At 48.2% G+C, this 19,797-nt stretch overlaps 1 protein-coding gene across 1 annotated transcript in view; it reads right to left on the bottom strand.

Annotated features, from left to right (window-relative positions):
- Window positions 1-19,518, bottom strand: part of LOC311149873 (protein bassoon-like) — a gene marked incomplete at its 3' end in the record, with an annotated part of 102,887 nt that extends 83,369 nt beyond the window's left edge. Inside the window, exon 1 of the mRNA XM_084187113.1 lies at window positions 19,225-19,518. Coding sequence (XP_084043239.1) covers window positions 19,225-19,368 — 144 coding nt within the window. The 5' untranslated portion in view covers window positions 19,369-19,518. The remainder of the gene's footprint in view (window positions 1-19,224) is intronic.
- Between the last annotated feature and the right edge of the window lie 279 nt (window positions 19,519-19,797).

The raw sequence follows: 19,797 nt of genomic DNA, 5'->3' as shown, positions 1-19,797 counted from the left end.
GGTTTGCTAGATTAAACGATTGAGAATGGTGGCGTAATGTCTATCAATTAATTGGATATTGATAATATGGATATAAATTCATTATATGATGGGCAACTAAAGCAAATGTTTGGTTTATTGCTTGTAGCCTACTTAGAAAGGACAGTTACCTAGATCTGATGCATTCTAATAATGGCGGATTGGTGGTCTCATAAGAGCTGTGGCGATTATCTTGGCTGAGAACAGGAGGAATATAGGAAATTGTAGCTGAGGTCACTACAGAAATTACTTACACAATATCGTAACAGATAAACTGAACCAAACATGAAGCTACTTCAGCAATTTAGGATTGTGAAAGGTGTTAAGTTCGTTTTTAAACCCTACGATAGAGGTAAATGCATAACGCTGTTTGAGAATGGTTTTTATTTGTTGTCTGGAGAGTTTCTAGGTGTTGATCTGTGGGTGTTAGCAGCTGGGGCTCGCTGAAACGTGAGAGAGCTGTACGTGTCATTATGGGTTACGCTTGGTGTATAAGGATCACTGGTTGCTGTGGAAAAGGAGGAAGTCAAAGGGTGATGAATGTTACCAGTGGGATATGGCTAGCTAGTTAGTGGTGCGAACTAGTAGCGTTTAGAGTGGTGACGTAACTTGCTCTGCAACATGGAAATAGTTGTTTGCCTTGCTTTGCAAAGGTTGCGGATTTTGTTGAAATAACGAGTAATGGTGCTTAGAGGGTGACTATTTTTAATGTGTGCAGAGGGTCCCTGGTTCAAGACCATGTAGGGAAGGAAGCAAAACTGTTACATTGATGCTGTTGACCTGAATAACTGCTTTAATTGATAAGATTATAGGAAAGAGATTGTCTTACCAACTCATGAAGGCATTGGATAACATAGTAATTAAAGTTGCATCTCTGTGAATATATGTTTTCTTTGTTTTAACTATAACTTCACAATAATTTGTCATCTGTTAAAGTACCGTTAGATGGAAAGTCAGCAATAGAGGATAATAGAGATTGTAGAGGATTGGATTGTTTGAAGAAGGATGTTTAATTGGGTGATGAGAAATGTTGAATTGGATTGTTTAAGTAGACTGGTGTTAAAATAATTATTTCTAGTAAAGTCTATGAAAATATGTTATTACATAGTAGTGGTTTGTGGATAGAATTGACTAATGCCATGATTTAGTAAGAGGGTGAGAGAAAATATTGATAGTTGGGCTATATATCGGGATATAAAAGACACAGAGGGTGATGTGAAGCACATATCTAGATAGTTACATGGGAAACATTCTTTGACAAATTCTAATTGTTGTTACTTTATTCTATAGTTTGCGTAACACCAGTGACGTATGCAAATAGTTAATGAATTCTAAAGACGATAATCTGTTTATGTCACGGTTTCGGCCGAGGCTGCTCCTTCTCCTTGTTCGGGCAGGCTTCGGCGGTCGTCGTCTCCGGAGTACTAGCTGCCACCGTTCGTTGTTTCTGTGTTTGTTTGGTTTGGTCTGTTTTGGTACACCTGTTTCTCATTTTGTCTTGATTATGTGTCCTTTAAGTTCTCGTTGTTTCTGTCTTTTGGTTGTGTGTAGTTGTTCCTTGTCAGCTGGTGCTTCCAGTCAGTTAGTGCTCTATTTTGTATTGGATAGAGAGTCCGCACTTGTTGAGCGTGTTTGCTGTGTTTTGCATTTATACGCTGTGTGCGTTATTTCTCTCGTGCCTCCGGCTTTGTTTGTAGCCGTTCTTTTTGTGGACTTTACTAAAGTATTTTTGGACTAGCATCTGTGTCCTGCATCTGATTCCTACACCACACCTACGCCCGCTCTGACAGAACTACACACCACCCATGGAATCAGCAGGAGCAGCAGCAGCGACCGAGTCTTGGGAGGAGCGCGTCCACGGACAGGACGAGCGGATAGCCCAAATCACCAACGCTCTGCAGGGAGTAATGAATACCCTGCATCGCCTGGAGACCAGTTGGGCACCCACGCCTCCTCCCACATTACCACCAGCACCGGTCAGTCCCTTTGTCCACGCTCCGGAACCCAGTGGGATTCGGCTCTCGCTCCCGAGGGCGTATGATGGTACCGCTGCCGGGTGTCAAGGTTTCCTCCTACAAGTTGAACTCTACCTCGCCACCGTACACCCGGTGCCCTCGGGACACGAGAGCGTTTCCGCCCTCATCTCCTGTCTCACCGGCAAGGCGTTGGAGTGGGCCAACTCCGAATGGAGGAGAATAGACGCCGCGACGATCACCTATGCAGAGTTCTCCCGTCGCTTCAGGGCTGTATTCGACCATCCACCTGAGGGGAAGGCGGCGGGAGAACGTCTATTCTACCTCCGACAGGGGAGGAGGAGCGCCCAGGAGTTTGCACTGGAGTTCCGGACTCTAGCGGCAGACGCAGGGTGGAATGAGCGGGCCCTCATAGACCACTTCCGCTGCAGCCTACGGGAGGACGTCCGTCGTGAGTTGGCCTGCAGGGACACCACCCTTACGTTTGACCAGTTGGTGGACATGGCCATTCGCCTAGACACCCTGCTGGCTACCCGCGGACGTCCTGAGTGGGGGTCGTCCATTCCACCCTCCAGCACCTCCGAGTCTAGTCCTATGGAGCTCGGGGGTGCTGGCGCTAGAGAGGAGAGGAGAAGGAGCCCGAAAGGGACCAACCCCTGTACCAACTGTGGCCGTGGAGGACACACTGCGGCTAGATGCTGGGGGGGGTCTCCTAGGGGACGAGAAGGCAGGCCCAGCACTGGGGAGTCCTTCCAGGTGAGTAGGCGCCCCACTTACCCAGAGCTCTCTGTTGTGCACCTAACCATACCTGTTTGTTTCCCACAGGTTGCACCTCGTTCCCAGCATAAGGCGCTAGTAGATTCAGGCGCAGCCGGGAATTTTATAGATCGGAGATTTTGTGTAGAGTTAGGGATTCCCCTCCTTCCTGTCAACAATCCTTTTCCTGTACATGCTCTAGATAGCCGTCCGTTGGGATCGGGGTTGATTAGGGAGGTCACAGCTCCACTTAGGATGGGGACGCAGGAGGGTCATGAGGAGACTATTCAGCTATATCTTATTGACTCTCCTGCGTATCCGGTGGTGCTGGGGCTTCCCTGGTTGATTACCCATAATCCCTCTATTTCGTGGCAACAGAGGGCTCTTAAGGAGTGGTCTGCCCAGTGTGTAGGGCGATGTCTGGGCGTTTCCGTAGGGGCGACCTCGGTGGAGAGTCCAAACCAAGTGCCCGCATTGCACATTCCCCCCGAGTATGAGGATTTAGCACTTGTGTTTAGTAAGGTGAAGGCGACGCAATTGCCACCACATAGACAGGGGCATTGTGCGATAGACCTCCAGGTAGGAGCTGCGCTTCCGCGGAGCCATGTGTATCCTTTGTCTCAAGAGGAGAAGAGAGCTATGGAGACTTACATAGCCGAGTCTCTGAGACAGGGATACATACGGCCCTCCACTTCCCCTGCATCCTCGAGTTTCTTTTTTGTGAAGAAAAAGGATGGAGGTTTGCGCCCGTTTATTGATTACCGCAGTCTCAATCAGATTACTGTGAAATACAGTTATCCACTCCCTCTGATTGCGACTATGACGGAGTCTTTACACGGGGCGCGGTTCTTCACAAAATTGGACCTCAGGAGCGCATACAACTTGGTGCGTATTAGGGAGGGAGACGAATGGAAGACAGCATTTAGTACCACCTCGGGTCATTACGAGTATCTCGTCATGCCATACGGGTTAATGAATGCTCCTTCAGTCTTCCAATCCTTCGTAGATGAGATCTTCCGGGATATGCAGGGGCAAGGAGTGGTCGTGTACATTGACGACATTCTGGTGTACTCTTCTACCCGAGCCGAGCATGTAGCCCTGGTGCGCCGAGTGTTGAGGAGATTGTTGGAGCATGACCTATATGTCAAGGCAGAGAAATGTCTGTTTTTCCAGGAGTCAGTCTCCTTTTTGGGTTATCAGTTGTCTGCGTCAGGGGTGAAGATGGAGGTTGACCGTGTGTCGGCCGTGCGTAATTGGCAAACTCCAACCACTGTTAAAGAGGTGCAGCGGTTCTTGGGCTTTGCGAATTACTACAGGAGGTTTATCCGGGGTTTTGGACAGGTGGCAGCTCCCATAACGTCCCTTCTAAAGGGAGGTCCGGTGCGCTTGCAGTGGTCTGCTGAGGCTGATAGGGCTTTTGGGAGACTGAAGGACCTGTTTACCTCGGCGCCGGTGCTGGCGTATCCGGATCCCGCGCTACCATTCCAGGTCGAGGTAGACGCGTCTGAAGCCGGTATAGGGGCCGTGCTCTCGCAACGGTCTGGCACGCCACCGAAACTCCGTCCCTGTGCTTTTTATTCTAAAAAGCTCCGTCCGGCGGAGCGAAATTATGACGTGGGGGACAGGGAGCTGCTAGCCGTGGTACAGGCCCTAAAGGTGTGGAGGCATTGGCTTGAGGGGGCTCAACACCCTTTCCTCATTTTGACTGACCACCGAAACCTGGAGTACATCCGGGCAGCTAGGAGACTGAACCCTCGCCAGGCTAGGTGGAACATGCTTCTGGCCCGGTTCGTTTTTAAGATCACGTACATCCCTGGGTCCCAGAACGGTAAGGCAGATGCCCTGTCCCGGCGGTATGACACGGAGGAGAGGTCCGTTGAGCCCACGCCCATACTACCGCCGTCTTGCCTGGTGGCACCGGTGGTGTGGGATGTCGATTCCGAAATCGAGCGGGCGTTGCTTACCGATCCTAGCCCTCCACAGTGTCCTGTGGGTCGGACGTACGTTCCGCTCGAGGTTCGGGATTGACTTATATATTGGGCTCACACGTCACCCTCCTCTGGACATCCAGGTATTGGCCGGACAGTGCACTGCCTTAGCACTAAATACTGGTGGCCAACGTTAGCCAGGGATGTGAGGGTTTATGTTTCCTCCTGCTCGGTGTGTGCCCAGTGTAAGGCACCCAGACACCTGCCCCGGGGTAAGCTACAACCCCTGCCCGTTCCACAACGACCCTGGTCTCACCTCTCGGTGGATTTTGTTACTGACCTTCCCCCCTCCCAGGGGAATACCACCATCCTGGTCGTTGTGGATCGGTTCTCGAAGGCCTGTCGTCTCCTTCCCATGCCGGGTCTCCCTACTGCCCTACAGACCGCTGAGGCACTATTCACTCACGTCTTCCGGCATTACGGGGTACCCGAGGATATAGTGTCTGATCGAGGCCCCCAGTTTACCTCTCGAGTCTGGAGAGCGTTCATGGAGCGCTTGGGGGTCTCTGTGAGCCTTACCTCGGGGTACCACCCGGAGAGCAATGGGCAGGTTGAACGGCTAAACCAGGATGTGGGTAGGTTTCTGAGGTCGTATTGCCAGAGCCGGCCGGAGGAGTGGGCGAGGTATGTTCCCTGGGCAGAGATGGCCCAGAACTCCCTTCGCCACTCCTCCACCAGACTAACTCCCTTCCAATGTGTATTAGGGTACCAACCGGCTCTGGCACCTTGGCATCAGAGCCAGATCGAGGCCCCTGCGGTGGATGAGTGGGTGCGGCGCTCGGAGGAGACGTGGAACGCTGCTCACGTACATCTGCAGCGGGCCATCCGTCGACACAAGGCGAGCGCCGATCTCCACCGCAGTGAGGGACCGGTGTACGCACCGGGAGATCAAGTCTGGCTCTCGACCAGAAACCTGCCCCTCCGCCTGCCCTGCCGGAAGCTGGGTCGGCGGTTTGTGGGGCCTTTTAAAGTCCTGAGGAGGTTGAACGAGGTGTGTTACAGATTACAACTACCTATTGATTATAAGAATATTAACCCCTCGTTCCATGTGTCTCTCCTCAGGCCGGTGGTAGCTGGTCCACTCCAGGACTGTGAGATAGCAGAGACTCCCCCGCCCCCGCTGGACATCGAGGGGGCTCCGGCGTACACAGTTCGGTCCATCCTGGATTCGAGACGTCGGATGGGGGGTCTCCAATATCTCGTGGAGTGGGAGGGGTACGGTCCGGAGGAGCGGTGCTGGGTGCCGAGGAGAGATATCTTAGACCCGTCCCTGCTGACTGAGTTCCATCGTGGTCATCCCACGCGCCCTGCTCCGCGTCCTCCTGGTCGTCCCCGAGGCCGGGGTCGGCGCACGGCTGGAGCCGCGCGTCAAGGGGGGGGTACTGTCACTGTTTCGGCCGAGGCTGCTCCTTCTCCTTGTTCGGGCAGGCTTCGGCGGTCGTCGTCTCTGGAGTACTAGCTGCCACCGTTCGTTGTTTCTGTGTTTGTTTGGTTTGGTCTGTTTTGGTACACCTGTTTCTCATTTTGTCTTGATTATGTGTCCTTTAAGTTCTCGTTGTTTCTGTCTTTTGGTTGTGTGTAGTTGTTCCTTGTCAGCTGGTGCTTCCAGTCAGTTAGTGCTCTATTTTGTATTGGATAGAGAGTCGCACTTGTTGAGCGTGTTTGCTGTGTTTTGCATTTATACGCTGTGTGCGTTATTTCTCTCGTGCCTCCGGCTTTGTTTGTAGCCGTTCTTTTTGTGGACTTTACTAAAGTATTTTTGGACTAGCATCTGTGTCCTGCATCTGATTCCTACACCACACCTACGCCCGCTCTGACAGTTTATGGTATGTTGAACAATGGGAGATAGTTTTTACTATTAGTCTTATGGAGTAGTAAACAGTGTTTGTAAGTTCTGGAGTTATTAAACAATGGGGTGTTATTTTAAAACATAAATGCAACAAGTGGAGATGATTACATTACCAAACAGATTTAGGCTTTTGATCATTATTATGAGAATTACAGAGGATGAAGTCTGAAGGGTATTAATTAGCAAATTATCATCGCAAACTCAGAGAACATTGAGTGGTTTTCATCTTTTGAAAGATTTTATGTAATCTTCTTCTGGAGTAGTTATGAGGAATTAGATTAAAAACAAACGATTATTGATGTGAGATAGAACAGGGCATATCTGCCTCATATTTTGCATGTAATTAATATTTTTGGATTGCTGATTATAATTGAATGTTAACGACATGTATACTTTCTTTTCCAGTAGAATGGGGATTTCCTTATATCTCATTGGGATGTTTCAAAAGTCTGTGGGATAGGTGGAACAGTTAGTAAAATTAGGCAGTCTTATTTTTAGGTCGTAAAAGGGAGCTACCAAATTAAATGAGGCCTGGCCATTTTAGTTATTTGTTTTCCAATTGGGTTTTTCAAATAAACCACACACAACCCACCTAGTATGATGTTTAGATAGGGCTTATTATTTTGATTTTAGGGGGTCTTAAAGGGGGTCAGAATTTTATGAAGTTTTCTTTTCCTTTGGGAGTAAGTTTTGGGTAAAAAACGTGATTTCTTTTGAGAAGAAATGTCATGAGGACTTAATGTACACTTGGGATACATAACATTTATGAAATGTTTTGACTGTTGTTAAAGATTAGTTTATACTATAGAATGGTACACTTCTTTAAAGGATTTCAATGACCTCTGAACTCTGTCCTGACTTTCTAGTGTGAATTGATCACCTACACTGGAAAGCCAAAAGGCATGGGATGAGTAATTTATGGTAATTTATAATACAGAGTTGAGGATAATGTATAATAAGGATAATTATGAAGAACTTTATAATTTGGCAATAGTTATATATATGAATCGTACAAAAAGAAAGACAGAGTGAGTGAGCTAGTTTGGAATGAGAGATAACTATCGCTAGTCAATCTGACTATTCTTGAATTATTTTAATTCAGGCCGGTGGTGGCTGGTCCGCTCCAGGAGTCTGAGGTGCGGGAGGTCCCTCCGCCCCCTCTGGACATCGAGGGGGCCCCGGCGTACTCCGTCCGTTCCATCCTGGATTAGAGGCGTCGGGTGGGGGGCCTTCAGTACCTCATGGACTGGGAGGGGTACAGTCCGGAGGAGCGGTGATGTGTCCCGGTGAAGGATGTCCTCGATCCCTCCCTGTTGCGGGATTTCCAACGTCACCATCTGGATCGCCCTGCTCCGCATCCTCCTGGCCGTTCCCAAGGCCGGTGTCGGCGTGCTGCTGGAGCTGCGCGTCAAGGGGGTGGTACTGTCACGGCTTCCTCCGAAGCTGCCTCCTCTCCTTGTTCGGGCAGTCTTCGGCGTTCGTCATCACCGGCCTTCTAGTCACTGCCGCTCCTCTTTTCATCATTCATTTGTTTTGTCTTGTTTTTCACACACACCTGGTACATATCCCCTCATCAGTCCCTGTATAAGTATTCCCTCTGCTTGTTTCCATGTGGAGGTGTCGCTAGCTCGGTTGAGCATTCATGTTACTTTTGTCGCCGGGATATTCACCCGGGTGTTTTGTTTTCCCAGTGCGCATTGAAGTCGCACTGTATTTGGTTTTCAGATTGCTGCGAACTGCTTTATTGGACGAATAAACCATATTCTGTGATTCACACCTCCTGCGCCTGACTCCGTCCTAATCACCCGCTACAATAACTTCCACTTTGACATTTCAGACTTGATTTTCCCTTACGAAAAATGTATCAACCCCTACAAAATGTATATTAAATATAATCCACATAATTATTCATATTTCCTGTTGCTGCAGGATTATTTTCCTGCTGTAGCAAATTGGCTCAAATTAAGATCCTACATCTGTATACCGTAAGTTCCCCAAACTGTGGTAAACTGCACCATTACGGGGAATGGATAGAGGGGTCAGTGGGACCCAGCCCAGCAGCCCTTAGTGTTCCCATTGAGGGATCTGATGGAGACTGTGTGTTTCTGTTATATCTTCCCCCTCTCCCTACCTCTCTCTCTACCTCTCCCCTTCTCTCTCCCTCCCCTCTCTCTCTCCCTCCCCTGTCTCTCACCCTCCCTTCCCTTCTCCCTCTACCTCTCTCTCTCCTCTCTCCCTACCTCTCTCTCTACCTCTCCCCTTCTCTCTCCCTCCCCTCTCTCTCTCCCTCCCTTCCCTTCTCCCTCTACCTCTCTCTCTCCTCTCTCCCTACCTCTCTCTCTACCTCTCTACCTCTCTCTCCCTATGTCCTTCCCTTCTCCCTCTATCTCTCTCTGCTCTCCATCCTGTAGTGTGCTGGCAGTACCATGTGCCAGACAGGCCAGGCTGGAGGACCAGGAGGACTGAGGCTGGGGCAGTGCCAGGGAGAACAGGCCGAGAGGGGCAGCCTCTCTGTGATAGTTCCGCTTGGCTAAATTAAGCCATAATCCTCCTTGTTACATACCAGGGAACAAAACCACAACTGCAACGTTATCTAATGAGCAACGCCTCACTGCTTATCAAGCTGTCCCTAGAACTGGGACTGTTAGCAATATTAGCTAGCTGTTTAGCTTCACTGCCCTAGCGATTAAAAACTATAATCTACTATACTGAGAAAGATGTCTCTGAAATGCAGTTGATTTATTGATCAATTGATCAACTAATTCCTTGTTTAATTGGTTAATCAATGTGAGTTGTGTGCAGTGCCCAGTGCCACTGACCCAGCAGCAGTGAGACTGGCTGTTGAAGGGTCCTTGAAATGGACTTGGCGGCTGCCCAGTCCAGCCAGGTCGTTCAAGATTGACGTCGAAATTGGACGTCTATCCATGTCCTGAGGACATCGGGAAATCTCTTCAAAACCGGCCACTAGGGGCAACATTGAGCGCCATTACCATCAAGTAGGCTTGGGTTTTGCTAGGACTTTGTGGATGGGGCGTCATCCCACGACTCTGGATCAGAAGGTGCCTCTGGATCAGAAGGTTGCATGTTCGATCCCAGTCGTGGACACTGGTTTTTTAGTTTAGTTTTTAACCCTATCCCAAACCTTAACCCTTACCTTAACCATTTGGAATGAGTGCCTAAACTTAATGTTTTAACCCTATCCCAAACCTTAACCCTTACCTTAATCATTCGGAATGAGTGCCTAAACTTAACATAGAAATTTGAGGTTTGGTGAAATGGAACGATACAGAGCAGCAGGAGCAACAAAAACACTTCAAAATTTGACGTTTGGAGAAGTGGATGAACGTCTAATTCTGCAGTGAGACTGTGAGAGCTCGTTGGCCCAGTCGGATGCCTGCTCCAGTTGAACTGGCTGTCCTGTGCTCTATCTGGAGTACATTCAGCCCCTGCAGTGGGCTAAACACTGACAGCAGCAACAGCTGTAGCTCAACATATGCTTCTCAATGATTCTCTCAGTGATTCCCACTGTCCTAGTTTTACACCAATATTTATAGGAATACTTTTTCCCCTGGCTGCTTTCTAGACTAGAGGACTCTCTCTCTCATCTGTAGTGGGAGAGAGAGATATTTTCCATTGGCTAAATCCAACGAGTTGGAGAGATTGTCACTGGAGGCTCTAGTCTCTTCATCCTTTTTCCTGTGGTGGAACTGATTTTTCGGAACAGAGTCCTTTGCCAGGGCTGTTGTTGTTATTAAACGTGTCGCTATCAAAATGACTCCAAAAAGAGAGGCTATTAGTTCTAACACACCCACGCATCCAGCGTCAAATATGTTCAACACCGAGCGTCGACGCTACACAGAGGACACAGACACACACACACACAGCCTTGTATATACCGTGACCTTCAGCACCAGCACCATGTTAGTCTCCATGGCAACAGCCTGGCTCTAATGTCAAGGTGTGTGAACCTAGGGGTCATGTGTGAAGAGCGTGGCACACAAACCACACATACACACACACCAGCACCTTACGACACACATTATGAGGACAGAGAGAGAAAGGCTGGAGGATCAAAGAGGTATATGGGAAACACGTGGAGGGAAGAGAAGAAGGAGAGGAAGAAAGAGACTCAAAGCAAAAAAAAAGAAACATGCACTCCCCCCTCCTCTCACTGGCATGACACTCCCCCCTCCTCTCACTGGCATGACACTCCCCCCTCCTCTCACTGGCATGACACTCCCCCCTCCTCTCACTGGCATGACACTCCCCCATCCTCTCACTGGCATGACACTCCCCTCTCCTCTCACTGGCATGACACTCCCCTCTCCTCTCACTGGCATGACACTCCCCTCTCCTCTCACTGGCATGACACTCCCCCCTCCTCTCACTGGCATGACACTCCCCCCTGCTCTCACTGGCATGACAGCCTTGTTCTAACGCTGGCTGCAGACTCTGGGGCTGCAGGCTGGAGCTACCTTGTAATCTACAGCCTGGGAGGAGGACAGGAGAGACAGAAAAGACAGAAGAGGACTACCTACCTACCGTGCTAATGTTAGCGCTCATAATTACCATGATTATAATTGTTAGTCATCATCATTAGGGTGATAAATATACACATTGTCATTATCCTGTCGCCATCCTGAGCATCATGGCCATCCCCATTGTCGTCATGATCATGATTTTTTTTATTATCTTTTTACGATAATGTTGCATACTGCCCATAGAGAACCTTGATAAATCATCCACATTCACATCTAAATATAAAAAAAGGTATAATAAACCTGCCAACAACATATCCCTATATGAAGTGTCACCTCTGAAAGAAAACTCCAATGATGTATGATTGGGAATAGAAAATATCCAATGTTAAATGGGCTGGAATATTCCTAGCAGCATGGAGGGTTATGAGACGGTTTGCATTCATTTCCATGCTTAACTACGACATTGTTATGCACACCCACTAAACCAGGTGGACCAGGCAGTGATTATCAGTCATTTTCTCTTTCAATCGCTCCCACACACAGTCACCTTTTCAGTGACCAGGATGGGAGGTTAAAAATCAAGTATTATTAAAGTACAACAAAAATGGCTTAGGTAAAAATGCACCATATCATTTCAAAAACTCTATGGCTATTATTTCTTAACAGGTTTGGAATCCATAAGTTACGCGACTGACTGGTGTATGTTGCATTCTCCACTCTTATATTGTATATCCCCATATCAATTATTGTTTCCTTACATGGAAGTTGGAGGTTTCTAAATAAAATCCCAAGTAAAAAGAGAGTTACAGTCACGTTTGACATTCCATCACAGTAGTCTTCTCTCTCTCTCTCTCTCTCTCTCTCTCTCTCTCTCTCTGTGAGAGGCTGTCTGCAGCAGAGAGAGAGAGTGAGGTGCTGAATGGTGCAGTTAGTGGCAGGCAGGATTTGTGATGCAGATCCGTATCAACTCAGAGAAGCGGGCAAGGAAACATCAAAATAACTCACTTCAATAAGCTTAAATGTGGCTTCACACACACCCAAATTCTGTCTCCTTCCTTCTCCCTGTCTCTTCCGTCCTCTCCTTCCTTCTCCCTCTGTCTCTTCCGTCCTCTGCTTCCTCTCTCCAGTGCCTCTCTATCTCTCTAGCTATCTGTCTCACCTCACTCTATCCCACTCCCCCTCTTCTCTCTTCCTAAAACACACACACAGGCTGGTATGCACATACGCACATGCACAAACACACACACACATACATACACAAACACACACACTGGCTGGTGCGCCAACACACATTTCTCGAGTGCATTCTGTAGCTATGAATCCTCTTTCCACTGCTGGATGAGTATAACATATTCATACCCAGTAAACCTATGTCCAACTTTTCACTCTAGTGAGCATGTTCAGCATGCTAAAATTGTTGGACTGCCACAATCTATCTGAGATTTTCACTCTCAGACCTGTCAAGGCATGGTCTCTCTCCTTCTCTGACCTTGTCAGGGGGATAGTGAGTGAGAGCTGCTGTGACAGGGGTGTAGCGCTGGCCTGCTGATGAAAGGTGATACATCTGCAGCTCTATCCTGTACTGTGGCCAGGCTCAGACATGACAGGCTGGAGGGAGGGAGGGAGGGAGGGAGGGAGGGAGGGAGGGAGGGAGGGATTGAGGGAAAGGAAATACAGTGGGGAAAGAAAGTATTTAGTCAGCCACCAATTGTGCAAGTTCTCCCACTTAAAAAGATGAGAGAGGCCTGTAATTTTCATCATATGTACACGTCAAGTATGACAGACAAAATGAGAAAAAGAAATCCAGAAAATCACATTGTAGGATTTTTAATGAATGTATTTGCAAATTATGGTGGAAAATAAGTATTTGGTCAATAACAAAAGTTTCTCAATACTTTGTTATATACCCTTTGTTGGCAATGACACAGGTCAAACGTTTTCTGTAAGTCTTCACAAGGTTTTCACACACTGTTGCTGGTATTTTGGCCCATTCCTCCATGCAGATCTCCTCTAGAGCAGTGATGTTTTGGGGCTGTCGCTGGGCAACACGGACTTTCAACTCCCTCCAAAGATTTTCTATGGGGTTCAGATCTGGAGACTGGCTAGGCCACTCCAGGACCTTGAAATGCTTCTTACGAAGCCACTCCTTCGTTGCCCGGGCGGTGTGTTTGGGATCATTGTCATGCTGAAAGACCCAGCCACGTTTCATCTTCAATGCCCTTGCTGATGGAAGGAGGTTTTCACTCAAAATCTCACGATACATGGCCCCATTCATTCTTTCCTTTACACGGATCAGTCGTCCTGGTCCCTTTGCAGAATAACAGCCCCAAAGCATGATGTTTCCACCCCCATGCTTCACAGTATGTATGGTGTTCTTTGGATGCAACTCAGCATTCTTTGTCCTCCAAACACGACGAGTTGAGTTTTTACCAAAAAGTTCTATTTTGGTTTCATCTGACCATATGACATTCTCCCAATCCTCTTCTGGATCATCCAAATGCACTCTAGCAAACTTCAGACGGGCCTGGACATGTACTGGCTTAAGCAGGGGGACACGTCTGGCACTGCAGGATTTGAGTCCCTGGCGGCGTAGTGTGTTACTGATGGTAGGCTTTGTTACTTTGGTCCCAGCTCTCTGCAGGTCATTCACTAGGTCCCCCCGTGTGGTTCTGGGATTTTTGCTCACCGTTCTTGTGATCATTTTGACCCCACGGGGTGAGATCTTGCGTGGAGCCCCAGATCGAGGGAGATTATCAGTGGTCTTGTATGTCTTCCATTTCCTAATAATTGCTCCCACAGTTGATTTCTTCAAACCAAGCTGCTTACCTATTGCAGATTCAGTCTTCCCAGCCTGGTGCAGGTCTACAATTTTGTTTCTGGTGTCCTTTGACAGCTCTTTGGTCTTGGCCATAGTGGAGTTTGGAGTGTGACTGTTTGAGGTTGTGGACAGGTGTCTTTAATACTGATAACAAGTTCAAACAGGTGCCATTAATACAGGTAACGAGTGGAGGACAGAGGAGCCTCTTAAAGAAGAAGTTACAGGTCTGTGAGAGCCAGAAATCTTGCTTGTTTGTAGGTGATCAAATACTTATTTTCCACCATAATTTGCAAATAAATTCATTAAAAATCCTACAATGTGATTTTCTGGATTTTATTTTCTCAATTTGTCTGTCATAGTTGACGTGTACCTATGATGAAAATTACAGGCCTCTCTCATCTTTTTAAGTGGGAGAACATTCACAATTTGTGGCTGACTAAATACTTTTTTTCCCCACTGTATATTTGAGCCCAGGTATGAATGAAATGCGTCTTTCTGTTACACTACTTGACAGGATGATCAGATAGCTACATCCATAGCCTGTTGGATAGAGAGATGCTGTCATCACTCGAAAGTAGATAAAATAGGGCGGCAGGTAGCTTAGTGGGTAAGAGCGTTGTGCCAGTAACCGAAAGGTCGCTGGTTCTAATCCCCGAGCCGACTAGGTGAAAAATCTGTCGATGTGCCCTTAAGCAAGGCACTTAACCCTAATTGCTCCTGTAAGTAGCTCTGGATAAGAGCGTCTGCTAAATGACTAAAATGTAAAATACATGACAAAATGTCAGAACACATTCAAAGGAAACAAATTGGCATTATGAAGGAGAGAGACAGGAAGAAGGTGTATAATGACAATCTATACACAACACATTTTTGTCATTTAGCAGACGCTCTTATCCAGAGCGACTTACAGTTAGTGAGCACATACATCATTTTATATATATATTTTTTTTCATACTGCCCCCCTGTGGGAATCGAACCCACAACCCTGGCGTTGCAAACGCCATGCTCTACCAACTGAGCTACATCCTGCCAACCATTCCCTCCCCTACCCTGGACGACACTTGGCCAATTGTGCGCCGCCCCATGGGTCTCCCGGTCGCGGCCGGCTACGACAGAGCCTGGATTCGAACCAGGATCTCTAGTGGCACAGCTAGCACTGCGATGCAGTGCCTTAGACCACTGCGCCACTCGGGAGATATAGATATTGCAATGCTCCAGGACTGGGTTATGTTATGTGTCAGTGGCTATTTGCTTTGAGAAAGACACAATGAAATGTACAGTAAAGTAATAGCCATAAAAAGAGCATAGTTGACCGTTACTGTACCAAAACAAAATCAAGTCCGATGTGATTCTAATGCAATGCCCTTTAAGATATAAGCGGCTGGAGCTAATGTATTCACCAAACAAATAAGTAAGTACCCATTGGTCTTATTACAGTCATTTCTATAGAGATAAAATCACCACCAGTAAAAACACACTGACATTTTCCCAGGCATTGAGAGACAGAGGGAGGGAGAGGGAGAGAGAGAAAAAGAGAGAGAGAGACAGAAAGAGAGAGAGTATGAGAGGGAAAAGGAGAGAGAGAATGAGACAGAGGGAGAGAGACAAAATGAAAGAGAGAGAAAGAGAGAGAGCACTAGGCCTCGCTGTGGCTCTATACAAGGAAATCTATACTGACACTGGCTTGGATCCAAAGGCCTTCAGCTCCTTTGTACTCCCTCCTCTCTCTTCCTAAACAACAACAACACAGACTCCACATCATTTCTGCTGCTTTGTGATTGACACCTGTCTGCTCCTGTCCTGGACCTCTGCGAGATTATGGGTAAATTAGTAAAAGGGGTCTGGGGCGAGGCGGTGTCTTGTCTTCGCTGCGTGACATGCAAGTACAACAGGCTCAGTGGAGGGGAGAGGAGTGAGAGAGAGAGAAAGCGAGAGAGAGGAGAGAGAGAGAGAGAAAGAGAGCAGAGCCAGAGGGAAGCTAGCTGCTGACTTCTAGTGGAAGCTAATGACTCTGAACACACACCTCTATTAACGGCACGGTGTGCATGCTGCGTCTAAATTTAGCACCCAGCCACAAATAACAACAAACATTAGGCAGGAGGGAGGAGCCATAGGGCAGGTGCTTCATTATCTTGATATCACTGGTGCTGGGGTTTTGGGGTTCAATGTGATTTGGAATTAGCCTAGTCCCAGATCTGTTTGTGCTCTTTTGCCAACTCCTAGTCACTCATTGTCACACCAAATGGCATGACAATTCCAACGAGCAGAAACAGACTGGCACCCAAGCTCATTTGAACTAAGGGGGGGGGGGCAATAGTGCACATGAACATGTGTTACTGTACATTACACTAAGTCAAACACTGTGTAGTGGATCTAGCATAATCTCTGCCTAACAAGCATATTTGGCCTCATAAACTCTATAAGCTATGTCAACAGCATGTTAAGTTGTACAAATGTTAGTGGATCCAAATGAAATAAGAACCCAATTAGGTTGAGTGTATATTAGATTAGGCTGAGAAGTCCCATTGATTTGATCTGTTAATGAACAAGCCAGTGGTTAGATGGAGAGATCTGGTGGAGGAGAGGAAGGAAGACGGGAACATATGTTGCCTAGTCGCAGAAAAGCCCCAGTGATTTCTTCAATTTATTAAAAGCCAAATTTCATTACAAAGACTGAATGAATGACATGAACTACACAAAGCCACACAAGCGGAGCACAGCGATAGAGTAGTAGTTTTATTACTTTACTAATCTACACAGACATGAATGACTCTAGTCACTCTCACTCAGATATCATATTAAAAACTGCAAACATTTCTCTCTGCCCCATGGCAAAATGTGTAGAATTGCAACAAAATGTTACTTAGGGCCCCCAAAATGCTAGGGCTCTGACTGCATGTGTGGGTACGCAGACCCACGAGCCACTGTGGCCCATGTGATGAGTTCAGATTTTTGGTGGCCCCCACCCCCATCAAAGTTGGTTGCCCATCCCTGCTGTAGGGTTTGGGTCTGTTCTGCCTGGGGTCTACTACAGCCTATCAGCAACCACCACACTGGAGCCTGGTGATAGGGTATGCAGGCTGGCACACACAGGCACACACACAATTCACGAAATGGAATCCTGCACAGGAGTTTTGTGTGCCATTAGAATTGCGATAATTGTAAAATAATCAAATTATTGTGCCGCTTAATTATTGAAAGTAACAGTACCCAATGTGGGTATCGTTTTCATTTCAAATGGAGATGACGCATGTCCATCGATAATTTGCCTGATGTTGCTTACAATGTCTTGAAGTGAACAGACCCAGAGAGAAGAGAAGGTAATGGGTGAACATTTGAGAGGTGAGAGACGGAGAGCGGGATTAGAACAGTTCACTGCCAGCCATGCCAAGACCATAGAGTGAGTCAGACGGCGGTAAATGGCATCCACAATATGGTGGCGTATGGTGATGTCTACACACACAGACACACAGTGTGGCAGTGTTAATACTCACATGATTGGTGAGGGGGAAGCTCTGGTAAGAGTCTTTCATTTCCTGCAATTTGACTGGTTCAAGAAGACTGGTTGTGTCCCAAATGGCACCCTATTCCCTATAAAGTGCACTAATAGAGTGTATGGGTTCTGGTATTTTATTTATTTATTTTACCCTTATTTAATCAGGTAAGCTGACTGAGAACACATTTGCATTTACAGCAACGACCTGGGGAATAGTTACAGGGGAGACTACTATATAATAGTGTAATTTGGGAGGCAGCCACCCTCGTATTGCTCCCCTCTATCTTTACCTCAGGCCACCACGCCAAATGAAAATTCTCTACCCCCACTGACTTACTTAGTGGTTTTAATAGCTGTTATAAGTAGATGTATGAATGTTAGATGTGTCTCCTATATCCATACAGTGTGAACACTGGGAGAAGGGTTGATTAAAGGTTACAGGGATTGACTACTATTTTCTCAATGTAAGACTCTACATCTAGTTTTTTCCTCCTCCCTCTCCTCCCTCTCTTCCCCGTACACCTCCCTCTCCTCCTCCCTCTCCTCCCTCTCCTCCTCCCTCTCCTCCCTCTCCTCCTCCCTCTCCTCCCTCTCCTCCTTCCTCTCCTCCCTCTCCTCCTCCCTCTTCTCCTCCCTCTCCTCCCTCTCCTCCTCCCTCTCTTCCCTCTCCTCCTCCCTCTCCTCCCTCTCCTCCCTCTCCTCCCTCTCCTCCTCCCTCTCCTCCCTCTCCTCCTCCCTCTCTTCCCTCTCCTCCTCCCTCTCCTCCTCCCTCTCCTCCCTCTCCTCCTCCCTCTCTTCCATCTCCTCCTCCCTCTCCTCCCTCTCCTCCTCCCTCTCCTCCCTCTCTTCCTAATCCCCCTAGTTTTAAATCCTGCTCTACTTCTCTTTTCCCTCCTCACTCCTTCCTCTACCTCCTCCTCCTCCTTTTCCTCTCCATTCTCTCTCTTAATTCCCTCCTCCTCTTATTCATCCTCTACACCCCTACACCCTGCCTCAGTAGACTAATGGAGATTCTGTCATCGCCTCGAGAGGAATTACTGGCATTTACCAAGCTCACACACACACACACCACACACACACACACACACACACACACAGTTTCTCTAACACTCCAGTTCCCACTCTCTCTTCATCATTTCCCCACATTCTCTTTCTCCCCGGTCCTGCTCTCAGAATATAATGCACCCAAATGTCCCCACAATAAGACATGATCGCAGTTGGGACCAGAACTCATCCCAACACTACAGTGGCATTGGCTCCGTGTCTCGGAGGCTCTCACCGCTCCGGAGAGAACACCACTTCATCCGCATCCTTGGGGCAAACAATACACCACGGCGCCTCCTCCCTCACTTCCTCTCTCTGAAACGCACCTGCCTGGTGCCACCCGCCCGCCCACACGTTCAGGGGAAGGACAGAGAGACAATGGCTGCTGTCAATGGCTGCTGTCAAAACAGAGGCTGACGAGCCAGGGCGCGAGACCGACGGAGACGCTAAGACGGCCGGGCGGGACACACTACTGACAGCAGGCTCTGCCGGGCTCCCTCTGAGAGAGAGAGGTCAGAGGTCGCTGACGGAGGAAGGGACCTTCACACTCATTAAGGAAGGGCCTTTACTATGTCTGGGACTCATAGATTGGAGTAGTCAAAATGACTGTGCATGCCTGCATGAGAGAGACAGGCGTCTAGATATGTGAGGATGTGCCTAATTTTGTGATTTAAGAGCTGATCTGGAGCCAGTTTTGTTTAGTAGACTGGTTTCATTCCCAAAGTATTAAGGTATAGATAACTGATCCTAGATCTAGCTGTAATAGAGTCAGCATGTTAACAGGCAGTGGTTGTTGCTTACTTCTGTGAGATGGGGGTTGGGGTTGAAGCCACACTGGTTGCAGACGGTGGAGCGGCACTGCGTGCAGGTGTTGTAGTTTGGCAGGGCCGGCGGGTTGGTCAGCTCTGCTGTGGAGCAGAGGGGGCACAGCTTGCTGACGGGCATGGGGGCGATCTGAGGCACCGAGTAGGGCGAGGTGGGGGTGATCCCCCGGTCCGGAGATGCCGTGGAGGATCGACCCGTCCGGCCTCCCGAGCTGCTGAAGTCCACCTGGAGGTTCTGTCTGGAGGCGTGCTGACCGGGCTGACCGGGACTCTGGCCATGCTGACCCTGACCGCCACCCATCCCAGCACCCATACCTGGCCCATGGCCCTGACCCTGCCCTGGGCCGTGGCCTGGGCCAGAGCCATGGTCGGAGCCTGAGCTAGACTGCTGCATCGGCCTGTGGCTCTCTTGGTTGGCCAGTCTCTGACCTCCCCCTCCACCCATTCCTCCAGCCATTCCTCCAGCCATTCCTCCATAGCCAAGCTGCATCCCAGGTTTAGGACTCCCCATAGGAACCCTAAAAAAAAAGGAATCAAATTAATTTCAAAT

Source organism: Coregonus lavaretus, assembly GCF_964263955.1.
Source record: "Coregonus lavaretus genome assembly, chromosome: 22".
NCBI classification, from domain to species: domain Eukaryota; kingdom Metazoa; phylum Chordata; class Actinopteri; order Salmoniformes; family Salmonidae; genus Coregonus; species Coregonus lavaretus.
The sequence above is the reverse complement of the archived record's forward strand: the minus strand, read 5'-3'. Positions and strand labels throughout refer to the sequence as shown.